Source organism: Phyllobates terribilis, unplaced genomic scaffold (genome assembly GCF_046119375.1).
Source record: "Phyllobates terribilis strain yellow unplaced genomic scaffold, ASM4611937v1 Scaffold_1__5_contigs__length_1240528914, whole genome shotgun sequence".
NCBI lineage: Eukaryota > Metazoa > Chordata > Amphibia > Anura > Dendrobatidae > Phyllobates > Phyllobates terribilis.
Genome location: NW_027362761.1, coordinates 614,911,209 through 614,934,107, shown reverse-complemented (window position 1 = coordinate 614,934,107; position 22,899 = coordinate 614,911,209). Strand labels below are relative to the sequence as shown.

General features: G+C 47.2%; 1 protein-coding gene across 1 annotated transcript; it reads right to left on the bottom strand.

Moving 5' to 3' along the window:
- Positions 1-827: 827 nt before the first annotated feature.
- Positions 828-22,390, bottom strand: LOC141272731 (uncharacterized). The gene is made up of 8 exons (XM_073683756.1): positions 22,233-22,390; positions 21,735-21,917; positions 20,966-21,089; positions 10,892-10,989; positions 10,735-10,813; positions 10,531-10,628; positions 10,292-10,409; positions 828-1,937 (listed from the first exon to the last, which is right to left on the bottom strand). Exons 1-8 carry the CDS (start codon positions 22,314-22,316, stop codon positions 901-903), a joined length of 1,821 nt encoding a protein of 606 aa, XP_073539857.1. The 5' UTR covers positions 22,317-22,390; the 3' UTR covers positions 828-900.
- Positions 22,391-22,899: the final 509 nt, after the last annotated feature.

Here is a 22,899-nt window from a genome sequence, read left to right as displayed (position 1 = left end):
AGCTGGAGAGGACCAGCAGAGCAGACGCATAGGCCCCTGCTGCTGCCGTGGTGTCCTGTGCAGTGAGCCTCCTCGTCCGACCTCTTCTTTATGATATGATGCTGGGAATGGAACAGTGGAGGGAGCAGGAGAAGTACTGTAAGTCCTGCTCTTCCTCCACTATTGTTCCCAGTGTGCTGTGTGGCCCGGGCCCCCTGACTACAGGTGAACACTCACCATTGGGACGTGCCGTGCAGGACAGAGACAGCAGCCAGTAAGCGCTCACCAGTCTGGTGGGGAAAGCGTTCATTGGTCAGTGTCTCTCTGCCTGCATGATACACCCCCTTTTTGAAATCCCCAGTCCTGCCCTCTGCGCACTGCTCTCTCCCCGGCTCTGGGTGTCAGAATGGTTACCAGTGGAGGTGAGAGCAGCCCCATGCTGCTTGACACCGGGCCCCTTACACTCCCGCCCATAATCTTTACTGAGGGTCTCCATAACGGCTGTGTGGGCTGCTGCTATGGGTAATATGCACCTGCAAGGGCCCCTCTCCACCTCCGGGCCCCACTGCAGTTACACCGGCTGTACGTCCGTCCCTGTTTTGCTGCCTGCTTATGACTGCTCGCGGTCATTTTATTGAGCTCTGCAGCCACTATTCCATGATGTGACCAGTTTAACATGCTCAAGCTGGTGGAAGGTCCTTAAACATCCAAATCATTTTATTTTTTTCATTTTTTAATTTTTCTTCCTCAAATTTGTTTTGGATTAGATTTGACCATAAAATCTGACTGGGAACCGAATCGATTCAACAAAAATTTAAAGTGTAAAAGTGTTCGAACGCCTTCAACTGCCCTGAAAAAACATCTACGACACTCTCAGGCCTCCCACAGTTTATTAATATTTGTAAAACACAGTGAATATAATTACAGTTTCTTTCCTTCATGAGTTCTCTGATGTAAAACAAGATTCCATTTCTGTATAAAACGTTTCTCACACAGTGAACAAGAATACGGCTTCTCTCCAGTGTGAATTCTCTGGTGTTTAACAAGACTTGATTTATTTCTAAAACAGTTCCCACATTCTGAACATGAATATGGCTTCTCTCCAGTGTGAATTCTCTGGTGTTTAACAAGATCTGATTTACTTCTAAAACATTTCCCACATTCTGAACATAAATACGGAGTCTCTCCTATGTGAATTCTCTGGTGTGTAATAAGACTCCCTTTGTCTGTGAAGGACTTCTCACATTCCGAACATGAAAATGGCTTTTCTCTTGTGTGAATTCTCTGATGTGAACTAAGATGTGCTTTAAGTATAAAGCATTTCCCACATTCTGAACATGAATACGGCTTCTCCCCTGTATGAATTCTCTGATGTGTAATAAGATGTGATTTATATGTGAAGGTCTTCTCACATACTAAACATGAAAATGGCTTCTCTCCTGTATGAATTCTCTGATGTCTAATAAGATTCCCTTTATCTCTGAAGGACTTCCCACACACCGAACATGAATACAGCTTCTCCCCTGTGTGAATTCTCTGATGTGTAATAAGGCTTCCTTTAACTGTATAAGACTTCCCACATACTGAACATGAATACAGATTCTCCCCTGTGTGAATTCTCTGATGTGTAATAAGATTATATTTCTTTGTAAAGCATTTCCCACATTCTGAACAGCAGTATGGCTTTTCTCCTTTGTGCTTTCTTTGCGTCTGAGCTGAGCTTTTAGTAAGTTTTTTGTCACACTGAAATCTTTTATCCACTGTGTCATCTGGAATTATGGTAACAATGTGAGATTGATCAGGAGAGGGTTCCTCATGATTAGGAGGATTATAAGAAGGTGAAGTGCTGTGAAGTCCAGAAGGAGCAGGAAGGGTGATGAGGTTTTCTCCATTAGAGTGCTCCCCGATATCTTCTTTTTTATAACTTAGTGAAAAATCGTTATTCTTACAAGGATTTCCTATGAGGATGAAAGATAGAAAAAAAAATCACATCTAATCTAGAACACAAATGAGATTTCTCCATTTATTTCATGGAGGTCACAATGAAGACCCTAGACAGTGAAAGTACCGGTACTAAGGAGGACAACTACATGCCATAACATTAACACAATGATGGGTAAAGTGAATGACACTTATAATCTGGTGTCATTGGCACAAGTCAGGGGTGGCAGAGATAAAACAGAAAATAAATTGTTCTTAAAGGGAACCTGTCATCAGGATTTAACCCTTAATGTACCACCAGTACCATTTCACTCTCTCAAGCTTCCCATCATGCCCTCAGTGCAGAAAAGTGTCCACGCAATTTAAAACGGAGTTTTAATATTTCATTACCGCATGCAAATGAGATTGACTAGTCACAAAGGCGGCACTAAATCCACAAGTAGTCGACCTCCAGCCCCCCGTAATCATGTCTACAGCACACCTAAGGGCATGATAGGAAACCGTAGAAAGAGACTGAAATAGCACAGAAGGTACATGAAGGGGGGAAGTCCATGAAACAAAAAATGGAGTGAAATACCTTGTAAAAATCCCTGCGCTCTGCTGATACTGCTCTTTTCTGTTCTGTGCTGCGTCCCTCCATTGCAGAGATATTCACATTTGTTCCTCCTGGAGCGCACTATGTGAAATCTCTGAGGTCTTCAGTCAACTCTGGGGACATTCGTTTTCTCCAGTCTTCCCAGGTGCTGACAATCACAGCGTGACAGCCTCACTCTGCTAGATCAGATGCCGAACTGTGATTAGCAGCAGATGGGAGGGGTGAAAGCGAATGTCCCCAGAGAAGACTCTGAAGAAAGCCCAGCTGGACTGCAGAGTAGAGATTTCACATGGTGACCTCCAGAAGGAATAAATCTGAATATCTCTGCAATAGAGTGACGCAGTGCAAAACGGAAAACAGCGGGAGAATCAGGGGAGCTCAGGGCTTTTTACAAGGTATTTAACAAAATTTTTGGAACAAGTGACAAGTCCTCTTTAAAATTTGTGTTGGAAGCAGGAAAAATTGTCCAACGTATGTCAAGGCAACTAGTTCAGATTGTCTGAAAAGTAAACTGGTTTACCCAGTATGCACTGTGGTCCATGGAAAAAAAAGAAACTAGAGTAGCACAAAGCACTGAAATAGTTAATTCTTGATGGTTAGATTGCCCATGCTCCCCCTGTCCACCACTAGAAGTGCTTGTAATGGAGAAGGGAGTATGAGAACTGATCACGGAGCAGGAGAAGATGGCCTCTTCTAATGAATCACATTTCCATCACGTGGCCGGCAGGTGATTGTGCGTCAGTTCCCTGGGGCAGAGCTGGGGCAGGGGGCGCTATGAGAAGACTTTCCCATTACTGAGATAGGAGAGGACAGTCACTACTGGTCAGAGTCTATGTAGATGGGAGGAGCTCGGCCTCTAGCCTCTCCCTCCTCTCCCCTCCCCCTACACAGAATCTTATCAGTAGCGGTCGTCACCTCCGATCTCAGTGATGGAACAATGTTTCCTAACTGAATAGAGATTTTACCCCGGAACCGAGAATCCTGAGACGGAATAAGAAATACGCAGATTTCTGTGGAGACTCCGGGGAGAAAGTTTCCTATTTCCATCTCGTCTATTCTTGCAATTCATGAAGTTTATTCCTCTTATTCTTGTGTAATAAAGACTGATCAGGACGTTGTGTATATTATATGGGGACAATGAGGAATACTGTCACCATGTAACAATACATCACTTATCAGAATTTGGAAACACAAAACTAAATATATTTGTTATTGGCTTGGATTAGTTGTATTACCGCAGTTACAGCGACCCTCCACCCCGGGACTGAACACTACACATTTCCCTGTACAGTCCCCTATGGGGTCCTCTGCCCTCCGCTGCCCCCTCAGCTCATATCGGTGGTCCCTTCCCTGTCTTCAGGATGGCCACTGAAGTGGCATGGGGAGTGCAGTAATACGTCTACCCCACCCTCCCCTGCCTTTCCTGTGCTGTGACCTATGGGGCAGCGCCACATCCTATTAATCTCCCAGCAGTCTGCGGGGTGTCACCAGTTACAGATGTGTTCTGCACCTGGTTTCATTGCTCCTGTTTATCTTTGTTAGAGCAGCCGTCCTCCTCCTCCTCCTCCTTCCATCAGTGTTTATCCTCTTAATATCCCGCAGTCACCATATTATACAGCACTGTGCACTTACAATTGCTCATTTTGCCTTTTTACCAAGTTAATTCTTCTCTTTTCTCTGCTCAATGTAGAAACAGGAAGTCTCTTGTCCCTGCATTTATCATTCCCCTCTTCACCTCCTGACACAGCTGCTCCCTCCTTCCCTGCCAGAGACTTTTGCAGTGACTTATGACTCATACAGGGAAAACCGACCTGCAGTTTCTCCATAGAGCTTAGGAGGATTCAGCTCGTCAGTTTTTAATCATGTGATATCATAACCTAATGGAAAAGAGAAGAATTAGCTGGTAGAAAGGAAAATGAGCAACTGTAAGTGCACAGTGCTGTATAATACGATGACTGCGGGACATTAAGAGGATACAAACTTTGATGGGAGGAGGAGGTGGAGGAGGAGGACGGATGCTTTAAACTTACAGTGCCTACAAGTAGTATTCAACCCCCTGCAGATTTAGCTGGTTGACACATGCGGAATTAACTTGGCATTGTGACATTTGTACTGTAGATCAGCCTGGAAGTGGGAAATGCTCTGCAGCAAATTTTGTTTTTGTTTTTGTTTTGTTTTTTAAAACGTAAAAAGTTAATTCAGAGTGTCATTTATTATTCAACCCCTCAAACCACAAGAATTCTGTTTGGTCCCCCTAAAGTATTAAGAAGTAGTTCAGGCACCAAGAATAATGAGCTTCACATGTGTGGATTAAAGATCTCTTTTGCCAGCCTTTTCTGACTATTTAAGACCCTCCCCAAACTTGTGAACAGCACTCAGACATGGTCAACATGGGAAAGACAAAGGAGCATTCCAAGGCCATCAGAGACAAGATCGTGGAGGGTCACAAGGCTGGCAAGGGGTACAAAACCCTTTCCAATGAGTTGGGCCTACCTGTCTGAACTGTTGGGAGCATCATCCGTAAGTGGAAGGCTTATAAAACTACTGTTAGCCTTCCACGGCCAGGACAGCCTTTGAAAGTGTCCTCCCGTGCCGAGGCCAGGCTTGTCCGAAGAGTCAAGGCTAACCCAAGGACAACAAGGAAGGAGCTCCGGGAACATCTCATGGCAGTGGGGACATTGGTTTCAGTCAATACCATAAGTAACGTACTCCACCGCAATGGTCTCCTTTCCAGACGAGCCCGTAAGGTACCTTTACTTTCAAAGCGTCATGTCAAGGCTCGTCTACAGTTTGCTCATGATCACTTGGAGGACTCTGAGACAGACTGGTTCAAGGTTCTATGGTCTGATGAGACCAAGATCGAGAACTTTGGTGCCAACCACACACGTGACGTTTGGAGACTGGATGGCACTGCATACGACCCCAAGAATACCATCCCTACAGTCAAGCATGGTGGTGGCAGCATCATGCTGTGGGGCTGTTTCTCTGCCAAGGGGCCTGGCCATCTGGTCCGCATCCATGGGAAGATGGATAGCACGGCCTACCTGGAGATTTTGGCCAAGAACCTCCGCTCCTCCATCAAGGATCTTAAGATGGGTCGTAATTTCATCTTCCAACAAGACAACGACCCAAAGCACACAGCCAAGAAAACCAAGGCCTGCTTCAATAGGGAAAAAGTCAAGGTGTTGGAGTGGCCTAGTCAGTCTCCCGACCTTAACCCAATTGAAAACTTGTGGAAGGAGCTCAAGAATAAAGTCCACATGAGACATCCAAAGAACCTAGATAACTTGGAGAAGATCTGCATGGAGGAGTGGGCCAAGATAACTCCACAGACCTGTGCCGGCCTGATCAGGTCTTATAAAAGACGATTATTAGCTGTAATTGCAAACAAGGGTTATTCCACAAAATATTAAACATAGGGGTTGTATAATAATTGTAGCGCCGGCATCCCTGCCCTCTGCTAGGCAGGGACGCTGTTCCCCTCACCTCTCTGCTCCGTGCCCGGCGTCCTCCTCCCGCTCTGCTGGCAGCGCGCGCTCCTTCCCGGCCACTGTGCTTAGGGCGCGCGCGCGCTCTCCCTCCCTCTTAAAGGGGCCGCGCGCGCCGTCCTAAGGAGTCCCCGGCCAATGGCCGGAGGACTTCACCATATATAAGGCACCTCCTCCAAAATGGAGGTGCCCGAGCAATGTTGTTGCACTGTTCACTACTCTGCTTCAGCCCTCAGGTCCCGTTGGCAGTTACCTGCCAGATACCTGCCAGATTCCTGCCAGCTTGCTGTCTTATTCCTGCCTGATTATCTGCTACCTGCCTGCTAGTCTGAGGTCCGACGGTCTGCCTTACTACTCCTGTCAGTCTGTCTAAGGACCAGCCTGTCCGCTCACCTGGGAGCGCACTTCAGCCACCTGCCTGCTTGCCTGAGGTCCGACGGTCTGCCTTCCAACTCCTGTCAGTCTGTCTATGGACCAGCTTGCCTGCTCACCTGGGAGCACACATCTGCTACCTGCCTGCTAGCCTACCTGGAGGCTCCGCCGTCACGTGCTGTGACCACCTGCCTGTCCAGTGACTCCTGCCCGCTCACCTGGGAGCGCTCATCTGCTGCCTGTCTGCTAGCCTACCTGGAGGCTCTGCCGTCACGTGCTGTGACCACCCGCCTGTCCAGAGACTTCTGCCCGCTCACCTGGGAGCGCTCATCTGCCGCCTGTCTGTTGGTCTTCTTGGAGGCTCCGCCGTCACATGCTGTGACCACCCGTTCATCCAGAGACTCTCGCCTGCTCACCTGGGAGCTCACGTCTATCATCAGCCACCACAGGTCGTACCAACCCTTTACCCAGAGACTGCCCCGGTCACTTGCCGTGACCATCTGCCCGTTCATCCAGAGACTGCCCCGGTCCCTTGCCGTGACCATCTGCCCGTTCATTCAGAGACTGCCCCGGTCACTTGCCGTGACCATCTGCCCGTTCATTCAGAGACTGCCCCGGTCACTTGCCGTGACCATCTGCCCGTTCATCCAGAGACTGCCCCGGTCACTTGCCGTGACCTCCAGCCCGTTCACTCAGAGACTATCCCGGTCACCTGCTGTGACTTCCTGCCCGTCTTCCCTGGTCGCCACCCGCTCCCTTACAAGGACCGTCCCCTTGTATAGTAGCTCAGAGGTTCCGCCTCCCAGACCCGTTACAATAATTGACCCACACTTTTATGTTTAAAATTTAATAAAATTCAACTGAGCAACATAACTTTTTGGTTTGTAAGATTTATGCTTCTGTTCATAAAACCTACTCTCGTTTGCAGTTTGAAGGCTCTAACTTATTTGCATCTTATCAAACCAGCTAAATCTGCAGGGGGTTGAATACTACTTGTAGGCACTGTATATGGCTTCCATAATACCCCGGGATGACTTAGGCCTCTATCTACAGGACCATACTTACTCGGCTTCCTGATTCTGACCTCGTTCCCGCTTCTTGATTGTCTAGTACCTGCCATCTTTGGGTCCGATCTGACATGTCGACCTTCTTCTGCCAGCTCGCTCTACCAGCCAGCGCAACTATGTGGATGCAGCCCAGGTGTCTGTGCTGTAAGTCCAGATCACTGTACAGTGGTAAAAAGATGGAAGGCTGGGAAACCTCTGGGACCGGCTGTATGGAGACTGCCTAAGGGCCTTATTATTAGGAACTGCCAGGTTTCCTCCATCGGTTCACCTTTACAGGAGGCAAATGGAGGACACAAGGAAGGGAGTCTATATATGATAACCGTATAGTCACTTCTCAGTCTCAGGGTGGACGGTCGTTTTATCACTCAACTTGTGCAGCTCATGAAGAGAATATAATTTAATAGTAACAGCAGAATAAAGTTGATGAAGTTATGTAATAAGATGACAAATAAAACTCATCCCACACAAAAACCTCCTCATACAGCGAGGTCAGTAATGAGAAATAGAAGATGGCTCCTGGAATTCAACAACGAAAAATTTTTTTCCTGGTCTATAGAGGGAATTTCCAGTTTAAGAAAACCCGTCCACCGGCTGTTTGTTTAAAAGGCAACCTGTGCTTTACTTAAAAAAAGCAGACAGCTGGGCCTGATGTTTATAGCCTGGGAAGAGGGTAATACCCATGGAGCTTCCCAGGCTATTAATGTTAGGTCACAGCTTCAAAACTTAGCCTTTACTGGTTATTAAAACCCTCCAAAAAAAGTGACGTGGCCCTTCCTATAATTAATAACCAGCAAAGGCTAGGCAGACAGCTGTGGGCTGATATTAATAGCCTAGGAAGGGGATATGGATATTGCCCCCCTTCCGAGGCTAAAAACATCAGTTCACAGCAGCCCCAGAAATGGCACATCCATAAGATACGCTAATTCTGGCGCTTACCAGGGCAAGTGGGCAGAGCGGAGGCTAAGTGGTGTAATAGGGTTGGAGTTCATGTCAGCCTTGTATTGGCAGCTGACATGAAGCCCAGGTTAGTAATGGAGAGGCGTCTATATGACACCCCCATTACTAACTCCATAGTAAAATTGTAAGAAAAATCACTAAAACACCCAGAATAAAGTAATGTATTTGAAATAATGACACAATCCTTTAAGATTCCTAATTAACCAAAAACAATGATATTTACCCAACGCCTAATCCACTGAAGCCCATGTCTCCTGTAACAAAAATAAAATAAGGAAACATAATACTCACCTGTCCAAGGTGATGAAATAATCCATGTTGTCCCAAAACGATCAGATCATTGATAGAACAGTCACATCAGAAGAAGCTTCGTTCTTCTGTGACTTTTTCATGTGTAACAAGACATAACTGTAAAGCATTTCCCACATTGTGAACAGGAGTACGGCTTCTCTCCTGTGTGACGTCTTTCATGTACAACTAGAGTTGACTTTTGTGGAAAACATTCCCCCCATTATCGGCCTTACAGACACATTTTTTTTATTGATTTTTGAATTTTTATTTCTTTATTTTTCCTCCTCACCTTTCCAGAGTCATAATGTTATTTGTCACTAAGCTGTGCAGCTCTTCTGCTATTCAACCTATAAATGTAAGAAAATACTGACAACTGGGTGTTACCATTGTTCCCCTACATTGTCCAATCAGCGCTGAGTGTCAGAAGTGTGTGGACACATGTATGGAGAACGGTAACACCCAGTTATCATGTTATTCATAAATGTCGGAGGAACGACCGGGAATCTGAGCAGCAGTTTCTTTCCTTGGTAACAATTCTTGTCGGAAAATAATTTCATCCAATTTATTAAAAAAAAAAAAAAAAAGTATGTGTTTTCAGAACATGGATGAGGACGTATTATTATTTATTCACGTTAGAGGCTCAGATGGGGGGACGATTTGTAGATGACATTTTGTTTGTCTGGAGAGACCGTGAGTGAAGATTCTTCTAAAGGGACGTTCCCAAAATCACAATGTGCTCTTATAATAAAGTACACACTGGTTATTGTGAATATAACCCCTGTATAACATCTGGCCTGTTCTGCACATATCACCCCCTGAGCATGCCCCCAGGGTCTATATACCCAGCAGAGGCCACTGGAACCAATATACAGCGAGGAGCCACATGTTGTATGCCGGGGAGCAACGGGGCTGGATGTTATACACTAGGAGGGCAACCGGGTTGGGTGCTATACACTGGGGGGCAATATGGCCTGATGGAGAAGCCAGAATGCAGTGATTAATGCGTGTGGCCCAATACTTTCCTCCATATAGTGAATCTCTCCATATTACAAGATTCACCATAAATAACACGCTGACAGGGGATATAATCCGTGCATGGTAAAGGGCGACCCCTCTGGCATTATCTTGTCTACATGTTCATAAGTTGATTGAACCAGAACTCAAAAACCGTCATGATTGTCCGATAACGACAACTCTAGATGCGGCCATCGTAGCCGTTTGTAGATACAAGCTCCTAATCCCTTTTATGATGAAGCAATTCTCCAACCGGCACAGAGGACTAAACATCTGTCATGTACAGTCACCCATAGGCATTTATGTGGCAGCAGGGACTTGGGTAAGACAAATATGGACGGAAAGGATGTAAGGAAGATTATAGAAGGTAAAGGGAAACTAAATATGCGCTTCCTAAATCATTAAGAGGAGGTGTGAAGGCGGCCCCGTTATTCATCGGTGCAGAGCCGGCCTCTACAGGAGAAGCCGCGCCATCACCGGACGCTTCTGCTGTGATGTGGACAGCGGATAAAGCTTCAGTGCACCAGAAACTCCACACGATATCACACGCCGGTCATCATCATCACACGCCGGTCATTATTACACACCTGTGGAAACATCTACCGTAATCTCCTCCTTCCCGTCACTCACACACGGCTGATCCTCCCTCGTCATGGTTTCTTCTTCTGTCTCATCCTTCACTTTATTCTTAGTTGGATCTTCCTCCTGATATATCAGATGTAACAATCAGCACAATACAAGAAACCAACAAAATCTGTGACATCTATGACCTCGATCAGAAATGTCCCCCATATACAGATCCGGTACAGGGCTCAGCACAGTCTACCTGATGACTCTCTGGGACATTGTGATTCTCCTCTGGACAGTCCTGGGGATACAGAGGACGGGGACATCTCACTGGTGGATTTCTCCTCCTGGATCCATCTGTAGGAAACACACAGTGAGGGAACAGATTGTGCCATGTGATGATGAGATGATGGGAGTAGTAGTAGGTGAGCACAGAACAGACATGTCAGACTCCCCTCCTCACCCTGCTGATCGGACCATAATGCGGTCGCCTCTTGTGCTCCATGTATAACCTCAACCTTAATATCAATCAGATCTTCACCCTAAAAAGAAAAATGTAAGATGAGCTCAGGTCCCATCACTTCATGGTCAGATGTTGTGGGGACTTCAGTGTCATCTACCTGATGATCCTCCGGGATGTTGTGATTCTCCTCTGGACAGTCCTGGGGATACAGAGGACGGGGATATCTCTCTGGTGGATTTCTCTTCCTGGGTCCATCTGTGAGAGACACAGAGACTGAATACATGACCTGCCGTGTATCTGTTGTTATGGTAAATATTTATACTTTGCTTTATTATTTTAGACAATTCATATATATTTGATAATTTTGTATTTTAATATTAGATTTATAAGTGTCATTCATAAAAGCAGGGTGCATAACAGCAGGTTGTTGTCTCTCATATAGAGATGCATTAAAGCCTTCCTGTGTTCTGAAAGTATAGTAAAACTAGATATAACCAGCCTCCTAAGGAATGCAGCAGAAGACATGATTGACGACTTTGTTTTTCCCAACTTATCTCCCTTTTTTAAGGTAAAGTAATGTAAGCCACTCTCACTTTCCTTCTCTTTGTGCTTTGTAATAAAAACGTGTGACCAGGCATCTGCGTGCAGATGACCCTGAGACACAGACAGATTTGGTCGTGTTTCTCTGGTCTCTGATCGATCGACTCCCTGATTTGATCAAAACTGGCAAACGTGTGAAACCCTTTGCATTTCTCCTAAAACTTTCTATACAGGTTTCCACATCATTATATGGTGCCGAAAACCAGCGATTGTCAGAACTGGACCTCCTTTGGATGCGACTGAAAGGATCTCTCTCTCAGAACACTGAATGATGATCCGCGGTGAGTACCCATTGGGTTACTAAAAATTCAGTGTTACCTAGAGAGCTCCAAGACGGGTAATTGGTGGTCCGAACAAGACAATCTCTGTTGAACCTTTGCCGGTATTTGAATTTGTATGTATCATTTGTGGTATGTCATATGTTTCAATGTGCCTTTAGATGTATAACTGTGATTGAATGACAATTGAATGAACATCGAGTGAAGTGACAAGAATGCCAAACTTCCCCAACGTTTTTGGTCAGGCACCTTCGCAATTCTGCCTGTATATTTCAGGAGTCGGAGGATTGTTATATGTTGTCTTCATGGTCTATGTGATTGTAAAGTTTGGAGTGATATTGTTGTAAACTATGAGGATCCTTGAGTGTGGAAAAGAGTGACCAATAAGGGACTAAGGCCTCTGACTCTCACATGTGGTGAAGAGAACAATTGGTCCTTACCAGGATCAGGGAAGTGTGACTGTTCATAACAGAGGAATCCTTCACGGTAATGTAGTACTCTGAGGGTATTAATTGTCCCCTGTAAATTGATAAGGGCACTCTCTTGAAATAAGTGCTGAATGCAGCCTTAGCCCGAATACAGCAGGAGGATGTTATACCAACGATTGTGGAGTGTGGATTGAGTGACTGATGTAGTGTAAAATTGTGTTGAGAATCACTGTCCTTAGTGTCTATGCTCTGTTTTATGTGAACTAGTTCTGATGAATCATCATCCTTGGTGTCCGTGCTGTTTGAACTCAAGAGAGAAAAAGTATAGTAGGAGTTGTAGTCCAACCACCCAGTATATCCAGAGAGGGGAGACTTAAAGATTTCTTTGTCATGCTGTGCCCCCTGCAGGATGTTGAAGGGAAACTCCTTGTTCGGAGTACTTAAAACCTTACATTATGCTCTGATCTAGCTAACTCCTACTCTTTTGTCCTAGAAGTAATCTGTCTGAATCAGAGGAGGTGGACAAAAGTTTTGTAAAAAAAGAACTTATTCTCCCATGACATGTTATTTTGACTAGTGGAAGTAATTGCAATAACTATTGGTAGTATAGTTTTTGAATTTTTATTTGTTTGGTTAGGTATCAAAGTTGCATGGGTACATAGGGCTGGTTACCTGATGTTGATATTTACTAAAATTCTTCTTTTTCGAGAACATTTTGGTTCTGGGAGTTGAATTCTTTCTCTTGCGAGATAACTGGAAGCTGGGAGAAGAGTAGAGTCTTCTACGGTTAAGACTCTATGAGCCAATTCAGTTCTTCAGTTAGCTGTGGGCATTAAAGTTGCAGTCATGAGGACTGGCAACTGAAAGGATGTAAGCAATCTGAGAGGTACCACCTTTGTCCATACATGTGATATAGTGAAAAGACTAAAGGGGTTAACTAGTGGGACAGTTTTATAGTTCAAGTCGTTAACGACGCGGCGATACCAAATAAGTGTACTTTTATTGTTTGTTTTTCATAATAATATTTATTGATGGATACATTATATTTTTATTTTTGGTGGATTATTTTTTTTATTTTTTGTTTTATATTTTTTCATTTTTTTTTTATTTTTTTATTTTTTTTTACTTTTATTCTTTGACCCACTATGGGACTTTCACTTTTTTTTATTCTGATCGCCTGTATAGCATAGGGATGGAGCACCATCCCTATGCTATACAGGCTGTCAGCGCTACAGATGCAGAAGATACTTTGGTCATGCACTGAACATGACCAAAGTATCTTCCTGCTGTCTGGTGACTCGGATGTTGTCATGACGACATTGGGTCGTCATGGCAACATCCGGGAAGCAGCAGCAGAGAGCGTTGGACGCCGGCAGGAGAGGTCAGAATCGCTATCACCTCCCATTGCCACCGCAATGCTGCGATGGACTTCGATCGCAGCATTGAGGGGGTTAATGTGCAGGGAGCGGTGCAGGACCGCTCCCAGCACGTAGCGCAAACAATCAGCTGACACCCGGCAGCGAGCGCACCCGCACAGCCTGTGTGCTGGCGCGATCGCCATGACGTACTATTCTGTACCTGGCTCTTAAGTCCTAGGGTGCAGGTACATATTAGTACGTCTTGGACTTTTAAGGGGTTAATGCAACAACACAAATCAGAAGACATACTGTCCCCCGAATATGTAACTTGTGAAGGGGTAGAGGGACGAACTACTAAATTACAAATGTCTCACCCCTCTGACTGAATTTGCATGATTCAATTTCAATTTTGATCCAGGTTTTAGTTTCCCCTGATGTATATTTTGATTTGTTAGGGACAGAAGTGTTGCAGAAAGTTGGAGCCTGCATAGAATTTGCTCCAAATATCCCTAAGATTACTACCCCTATAGACGAAGGCACGTTGTGTTGTCTCTTGACCCTGACACTTCCTACAGCCCTGGACAGTACACGCTCTGAACCCCATTCCCTACATACTTGGTTTGGGAACATAACCAGCCAGCTGTGGGCATGTTATATACTTGATTTGGATGACTACCCATTCCCTGGTGACAGTAACTTAAACCAGGTGTCCATCCCCCTGTATAAAGCTGTACCCTATAAGTACTGTGGAGAACGCGGTGATATATGATAACGTCCGAGAGCTCCAAAAAGGAGGTCCTATGGTCCCTATAATCTCCCCGTTTACCCCATATAACTTACTATTAAACGCTGTAATGTTCTAAATCCAGCTACGTTATTACCAGTGGATTTACAAAAGGGAGGAGAAGATCAGGGTGGGATAGAGGGAGGGACTGTGAACCAAAACCTGCCCCTGTAAATTATCAGATGAGGAAGCTCAGTGTGACATTACACATGGACATGACTGTCAGGCATTGATGAAGGCAGACACATAGGGCTTGTTAGATATCACTGATGTCCCCTCACTAACCCCTCTGCTGAGTATTTTGTAGATGGTTCCAGAGCTCGGGACAGTGATCAAGGACGATTCATCACCGGGTATGCAGTAGTCCACAATGGTAAGGCAGTGATACATGAACCACTCTCCTCCAGCTGCTCTACGCCAGAGGCTGAGCTGAAGGCGCTCGGTGCAGCCGGCAATCTGGGAAAAGGTAAAGAGATTCAAGTATTTTCGAGATATGTTTTAAAGGTTCGCACATGACTTTGGCGCCTTTTGGCGGAGCCGTAATATTCTGGCCTCTGCTGGCAAACCTATGAGGCGGTAGAGCAGCTACTCACAGCACTCACCCTTTCCCGGAGGGCAGCTATCAGCATACACATGGGAACAAACTCCCCTTGCAGAAGGAAATGCCTTGGCCGACCAGGCGGCTAATGAAGCAGCACGATTACCTCTGACTGGAATACTGGCCATAGCAGACTGCCCCGCTAGGGGACTCAGTGACCAAGAGTGCGGGAAGTCCCTTTTCACAGAGGAGACTGTCACCGCACCGGCCCCAGTGGCCGTTGATCGTGAACTACTGCAGGTCTTCCAGACCCAGGCTCCCCCACATGAACAGAACGCATGGGCCAAAGCGGGTGCTGTACGGTCAGAGTCAGGGGTATGGCGGGTAAACACCAGGATTTGCCTCCCACGCTGCCTGTTCCCCATGATGGCTGCCCTAGCACATTTCCCCAGTGCACAACTCAAAGGGTGTTATGTGTGCAGTGGTGCTACAAAAACTGGTGCGCCCCAGGGTTCCCAAATGTGGCTACAAAGTATGTCTAGTTTGTGCAAAACATAACCCCGGTAGACCTATTCGAGTCCCACAAAATGCATGGAAACCAGATTACCCGTTTCAGAGACTGCAGGAGGACTACATCCAGCTACCTAAGGTGGGTACTTATGAATACGTCCCGATATGCATCGATCTCGTTCCTTGGTTGCTTGAAACTTGGGCCGTGACCAGAGTTCAAAACAAAGATAATTGATAAGTGAGGTGGTTCGCAGATATGGGGTAACCGAAACCATAGAGAGTGACAGAGACACACTTCACTGGAGAACTGATGAAACAGATCATGGCCGCTCTGGGGATAGAACAGGTTTTCCATGTTCCCTATCACTCACAAAGTAGTGGGAAGGTGGAACGCCTAAATGGTACCTTGAAACTAAAAATTCAAAAGTGCATGGAAGAAACACACTTGTCCTGGGTAGATTGCTTGCCCATTGGGGGAGGGAGAAGCTGTCCCCGATGAAATACTGTTTGGTAGTGTCCCTAAGACAGGGTTGTATTTCCCGCAGCAGCTGCAGCCTCCTATGGTTCTCTCACTGAATATGTTCTGGAGATGCATAAACATCTGACTGTTACTCATAATCGTGTTCTTTCCTCCAGACCCCAACTTTATAAGCGACACACATTGGTACCAGGAGACTAGGTCGTGGTCCAGAGACCTATGAGGAGACCACTGAGCCCAGATACAGTGAGCCATTTTAAGTACTGACCACTGCTATATCTGTCAACCTCCAAGGCAAAGATACTTGGATCAAAGTCAGCTACTGGAAAAAGGTCCTGATCCCCGACAGCAGCAAAGATGATGATCCTGCCCCTTTGGACCATGCTGATGGCAATTGCATCCCTTGCCCTAACTCTCAATGACGAACTAAAGGAGGAGAGGACGAGGACAACAAACTGATAAGTATCAGCAAGTCCTGCTGCGAGACACAGTTTCCAAAGACTGTCCTAAGAACTGCTGGATATGCCCCCACAGCCCAATATCCTCCGATAAAATGATTATTAGTAGTAGTAGTTGATATAGCGCCATCATATTCCGCAGAACTGTACAATGAAGCAGGGACATGCACAGACAATAAAGACAATACAATGTATCACATTTCACCAGTTACAGGAGCAGCAAGGGTCCGGCTGCTCCCAGTGTACAATCTATGTGGAAAAGGGGGGGCACAATAGGTAGAACATGGTCGTCAGCCAGGATCTCTCTAAGAGCAGTTACCGTGTGGTATTTGGTGCACGGAGGATGTGGAGACAGATGGATACGCAGGGGCAGATTAAGATTAACATTTAGGAGGGGACAGGGGAGGGTTAGGTGGGTGAGTTGAGGTGGCCGGCTTGTCTAAATAGATGTGTTTTTAAAGCATGTTTGAAGACATGGGGGCTAGATATCAGTCAGATCGTTAGGGGCAGTGCATTCCAGAAAACTGGCGCAGCATGAGAGAAGTCTTGGAGACGGAGGTGTGAGGTTCGGATTAAGGAGGATGTTAGTTTTAGTTCAGTTGCAGAACGGAGGGAACAGGAGGGTCGACAGACAGAAATGAGGGATGAGATATAGGGCGGTGCAGAACTGTGGAGAGCTTTGTGGGTGAGAGAGAGGAGTTTGTATTGTATTCTGTGGTGAATGGGTAATCAGTGCAATGACTGGCACAGGGTAGAGGCATCGGTGAAGCGGCCTGATAGAAATACGACCCTGGCTGCTGCATTCAGAATGGAGGATTGTAATATCAGGCTTGAGGGTCTTCAGCAGACCACTAGCTGTCATGACCACTCAACAGGTGTAAAGACGCACCCCCTGCCGGCGCACGGTAAACACCGCTGTCAGGGATTGACAGTGGGATTTGACAGGTAAAGAATCGTGGATGGAGCTCAGCTCCAGCCACCACTATTAAAGGCACAAGATGATCAGAGATAATGTGCAGGGAAAGATGCAGGCTCGGCGTGTGAGCCCGCATCAAAGCTAGGAGCCGGCATATGAAGTGGAAGGGGTTAAACCAGAGTTATGCCACACAAAATGGATAATAAATAACATTTCCCACATGTCTACTTTACCTCTGCATCATTTTTGAAATATATATTTTTTTTTGTTGGAAAGAAGTATGTTCCAGCGTCAGGATAGGGTTAAAACTTGAAAAATTTAGATCAGACAAATAGATAACAACATCACCCTAGGTCACAGCCAGAGAAAACGTGGTTATTAGCAAACGCGTTTCAGACCTGCGTCTTTAATCACAGCTCTGCTGGAACATACTTCTTTCCTACATTGGGCTCCTGCTGAAATGCTGCTTCCGAGCGCGGATTTCCTATGACGGTGAGCTGACTATCTGCTTTTGTCTTTCGCCATATTTTTTTTGTTCGGAAGTTAGAAGGGTTAAAAGTTTATCAGTGATTTCTAATTTTTCCCCAAAAATGTACAAAATCAATTTATTTAGGGACCACATCACATTTGAAGTGACTTTGAGGGGCCTATATGACAGAAAATACCAAAAAGGGATATTCTAAAAACTGCACCCCTCAAAACCACATTCAAGAAGTTATTAACCCTTCAGGTGCTTTACGGGAATTAAAGCAATGTCGAAGAAGAAAAATGAAAATAAAGATTTTTCCACAAAGATTTTGCTTTAGCCCCAAATTTTTCAGTTTCAAAAGGGTAATAGGTGAAATGGACCCAAAATTTATCGTCCAATTTTTCCTGAGTACACCAATACCCCATATGTGGGGGAAAACTACTGTCTGGGCGCATGGCAGGGCTTGGAATGAGCGCCATTTGACTTCTGAAGTGCAAAATTTTCGAGAATGGAACTTATCTAGACATGTAATGATAATAATGCTTTTGGTTTTACTGGTGTATGAATTTCTAATGTGGTGTTATGTGTAAGTTGAGCAGAGTACATCAGATCATAAAAGGGTGTTGTGTCAATAGAGTAAAACCAGATTATATCAATTCATGGACGTGTGGGACGCTGTGAAGCAATCCTTAATGCAGAGGCCAGGTTTCTCAGGGCAGGTTTCACAATCATAAATTGTGTCTTTTGTATTCCCCTCTCGGAGCATACTCTGCAGCTTTTCTGTGTTCTTCCATTCCTCGTAGTTTGGGGAACCTGGAAAACGGTGCCCTGGTATGATATGGCTCCACCAGTTTTAGAAGTACTGGGACCCTCACCTTCTTGACAGCCAAACATTAGGGCCTTGATGACTACGTCCTGAATCTGAAGGAAGGTCCCCGGGGTGTTGCCTGCACATCGAAACAGCACAGAAGCCTTGTACATCTGTACAATTTGCATGGCCAGCTGTTTGTACCATACTTTAGCTTTTCGTATGGCATCATCTGGTTTGGGGACCTGATCTGAGAGATCTACACCCCCAATACTTATTATAATCCAGGATACAATCTGGCTTTGGGACTTGTGTTGTGGGACCTCGGACAGTGACAGAAGAGCTGTGGTCACGGTGTACAGTGGTGAAGGTAAGGACCAGGGACCAGGTGCTACGCCAGGACAGACCCCGGACACGGCTGTTGACCCACACAGGGGAATACAGGAACAGACAGGTTAGGCTGGCACACAGACTGGTGGGTATAGGCAGGCACGACTGGTATGCAGGCAGGCGGGTATGCAGGCAGGGGGGTACAGGCAAGCACGGCTAGAGTGCAGACAGGAAGGCACTAGCAGGTAGGAACACAGGCGGGATAGGACCCAGTGCACACTGGGACTCAGGAACCACAGATGTGGCGGACAAACACAGCAGAGTAAGGCCGCCCAGAGTGGTGAGCGAGAACAGGGCAAGAAGAGACCGCCTAGAGCGGTGAGCGAGAGTAGAGCAGGACGAGACCGCCTAGAGCGGTGAGCGAGAGTAGAGCAGGACGAGACCGCCTAGAGCGGTGAGCGAGAGTAGAGCAGGACGAGGCCGCCAGAGCAGCGAGCAAAGGGTCAGAGCGGAGCAAGACTGCCGGAGCAGGGAGCAAAGGGTCAGAGCGGAGCGAGACTGCCGGAGCAGGGAGCAAAGGGTCAGAGCGGAGAGAGACTACCGGAGCAGTGAGCAAAGGGTCAGAGCAGAGCGAGACTGCCGGAGCAGTGAGCAAAGGGTCAGAGCAGAGCGAGAACCGCCGGAGCGGTGAGCAAGGGGGACAGGGCTCTGTACACACGGAACAGGCAGGAAGGGAAAGGCAGAACCAGATACCCACAGGGTACTTGCAGTGAAGTAGCGAGTGGACCACAAACTCACAAACGGAAGTACAGGGACAATGAGCAGGAGTTAGGTAAGAGTCCAGACTCTGCAGAAAAAGGAAAGGTACGGACATAGAGAAACTCAGGAAACAGGCTAGAAGAGTATACAGACAAGAACAGACACAGTAGCAAGATACAGGAGCGGGTCTAGGTATGCAGCCCCTAGAAGGCGGGAGGAACAGGCTAGGAGCGTGTTCAGACAGGACAGACAAGATACGGGAGCGGGTCTAGGTATGCGGCCCCTAGAAGGCGGAACGAACAGGCAAGGAGCATGTTCAGACAGGACTGGAAATACAGCCTACAAGAAAGGCAAGCAAGCAAACACAGAAAGGGACCTGGCACATTCAGAGTGAAAGAGCACATTGAATGAAAACACAAAGCTCAGGCATGGGTTAATTGGAGCAGCTGGTTTAAATACCAGGTGACAGACAGCAATAGGCTGAGGACGCACAAGGGGTGTGCCTACAGCAGGTACAAAAAGCAGGAAGTGATCGGGCGCCGCCCTTAAGCAGAAACAGAAGCAAACAGACAGCATGGAGGGAAGCCAGAGAGACATTCTGGATTGGAGATCAAGTGCGCGCTCTTGCACAGTGGGAGATGGACCACTATGCAAGGACGCCGCCAGGTATGTTACACCAGTACCTCTTGGAGAGAGGGTCCTAAAGAGCAGGATGCTGGTGTAGACATTATCCACGTAGCGATGATAACCCTGATCCAGCAGTGGGTGCAGCAAGTCCCACCCAATTTTCCCACTCACCCAAAGGACAGGTAGGGGGTCACTTTGAGTGTCCCTCCCTTCGCAGACCCTAAATCTGTGGGTACCCTGAGGTGCTCTCGCACAGCTTAGCTCCGTACCTTCTCCTCTTACTGGGGAGGTATTGTGGGAATTTCAGCCTCCTGTGAACTACTGGGGCGAATGTTATATAGACGATCAGAGTTGGGATCTTCTCAGGAGGACAAAGTGCATCATCACTATAATGCAAACAGGTTTGTATCGCTTCATATCGAGTCCTTGTCACGGCCATATGAATACTGGAGTGCTGTACAATATATAGCGGGCTGTGTATAGTGTGCTGTGTGAATAGCGTTCTGTGTGTATAGCGTGCTGTGTGTATAGTGTGCTGTGTGTATAGTGTGCTGTGTATAGTGTGGACGTCAGAGTGTTAGTCACGGCCGCTCCCCTAATGCGTCACCTTCCCCCTATAAAGCTTCTCGGTTCTGACTATTATTCTATTATTAATTTTTTCCGCTATTTATAGATAAAAGTCCCTCGTTACAGACTGTGATCAGTAATAGAGACCAGAGCGCCGCGGCTGCGGGGAGCACAAAAGGGTCACAGAAGAAGAGCGCGACAAAACCTGAGCAGGGAGGCTCCGCGCAGAATACAATTAGTGTTGGGGGGATTGTGGGGGGAGATGGGAGGGGGGGGGGCGGGGGTCATCACATCCACCGGAGCCAACAAGAGTCTCCTCTCACCTGGTGATATCAGAGGCCGGAGCTCCTCCATCATCACCTCCTGGTACCGATCCTGGTGTCCTTCTAGATACTCCCACTCCTCCATGGAGAGATAGACAGCGACGTCCTGACACCTTATAGGAACCTGACAACAACGACACCGTCATCACCCAGAATCCTCCAGTGCTGTCCTGTATAATGTCCCAGCAGCCACCTCTCCGGTCATCACCCAGAATCCTCCAGAGCTGTCCTATATAATGTCCCAGCAGTCACCCAGAATCCTCCAGTGCTGTCCGGTATAATGTCCCAGCAGTCACCTCTCCGGTCATCATCGAGAATCCTCCAGTGCTGTCCTGTATAATGTCCCAGCAGTCACCTCTCCGGTCATCACCCAGAATCCTCCAGTGCTGTCCTGTATAATGTCCCAGCAGTCACCTCGCCAGTCATCACCCAGAATCCTCCAGTGCTGTCCTGTATAATGTCCCAGCAGTCACCTCTCCGGTCATGACCCAGAATCCTCCAGTGCTGTCCTGTATAATGTCCCAGCAGTCACGTCTCCGGTCATCACCCAGAATCCTCCAGTGCTGTCCTGTATTAATGTCCCAGCAGTCACGTCTCCGGTCATCACCCAGAATCCTCCAGTGCTGTCCTGTATAATGTCCCAGCAGTCACCTCTCCGGTCATCACCCAGAATCCTCCAGTGCTGTCCTGTATAATGTCCCAGCAGTCACCTCTCTGGTCATCCCCCAGAATCCTCCAGTGCTGTCCTGTATAATGTCCCAGCAGTCACCTCTCCGCTCAGCAGCTCAATCATCTTGTTGCTGAGCTCTAGGATCTTCTTCTTCTTCCTCTCATGTATCGGGGGGTGCGGGGGAGGCTCTGTGATGGGGTCCGGGCTCCGCCCTCCTGACTCCTGGAGATGGATGATGGGAGTCACACCCTCCCCCGGTGTCTTCCTCACTATTGTGTAATCCTGTGTATGGAGAGAGACACTTAGGGAGAATTCCTTCCCGACTCCAGATCTGACAATCAGTAGAAATCCCGGGATCAATAACCGTCTCCAGTAATCTGGGGCCGTAACCTGGATATTATTACACTCAGGACAGACATCCAGGCCCCTCTACAGCTCTTATAGGGAATCCCCATGACAACTCCTCCTGGCAGAGAGCTGCACACAATCACTGCTCTTACAGTAAAGAATCCTTCTCTTCCTCTTCTGGATTTCCTCTTCCCGATGTCGGACTTGTTACATAACACAATAAAGCTGATAGAAATGTAGAGGAGTTACCTCTCCGCTCAGCAGGGAGATGATCTCCAGGGTGAAGTGTAATAATCTTCTGGTGGTCTCGTCCTCGTCCATCCTCGGGGTCATTCAGGAGGAGGGATGAACACTGGATCAGCTGGAGGGATCTCGTCCTGCCGGCGTCTTCATGATAAAGGAGAAGATGGAGATCACAGGGGACGATATAACGACAATCACTGAATTCTGCCCCAAATATCCGACATTTATCAGGAAGAATCTGGAGGAAAAGCCACAAACTCCACCGCGACCTCCTCCACCGATCTGACCGCTGATTATCAGACTTGTAGGCGGAGGTCGGTCACCGTGGTAACTACACCGCCAGAGGGGGACGGTCACCGTGGTAACTACACCGCCAGCGGGGGGACCGTCACCGTGGTAACTACACCGCCAGCGGAGAACGGTCACCGTGGTAACTACACCTCCAGTGGGGGACGGTCACCGTGGTAACTTCACCTCCAGCGGGGGACGGTCACCGTGGTAACTATACCTCCAGTGGGGGCGGTCACCGTGGTAACTACACCTCCAGCGGGGGACGGTCACCGTGGTAACACCTCCAGCGGGGGATGGTCGCCGTGGTAACACCTCCAGCGGGGGAACGGTCACCGTGGTAACTACACCGCCAGCGGGGGGACCGTCACCGTGGTAACTCCAC

Coding starts and splice junctions, on each gene's coding strand:
- LOC141272731 (XM_073683756.1), bottom strand. CDS start 22,316: ATGACCCCGAGGATGGACGAGGACGAGACCACCAGAAGATTATTACAC. Junction 21,090..21,734: donor TTGAGCTGCTGAGCGGAGAG/GTGACTGCTGGG, acceptor CGTTGTTGTCAG/GTTCCTATAAGGTGTCAGGA. Junction 10,410..10,530: donor ATGTCCCAGAGAGTCATCAG/GTAGACTGTGCT, acceptor CTGATATATCAG/GAGGAAGATCCAACTAAGAA.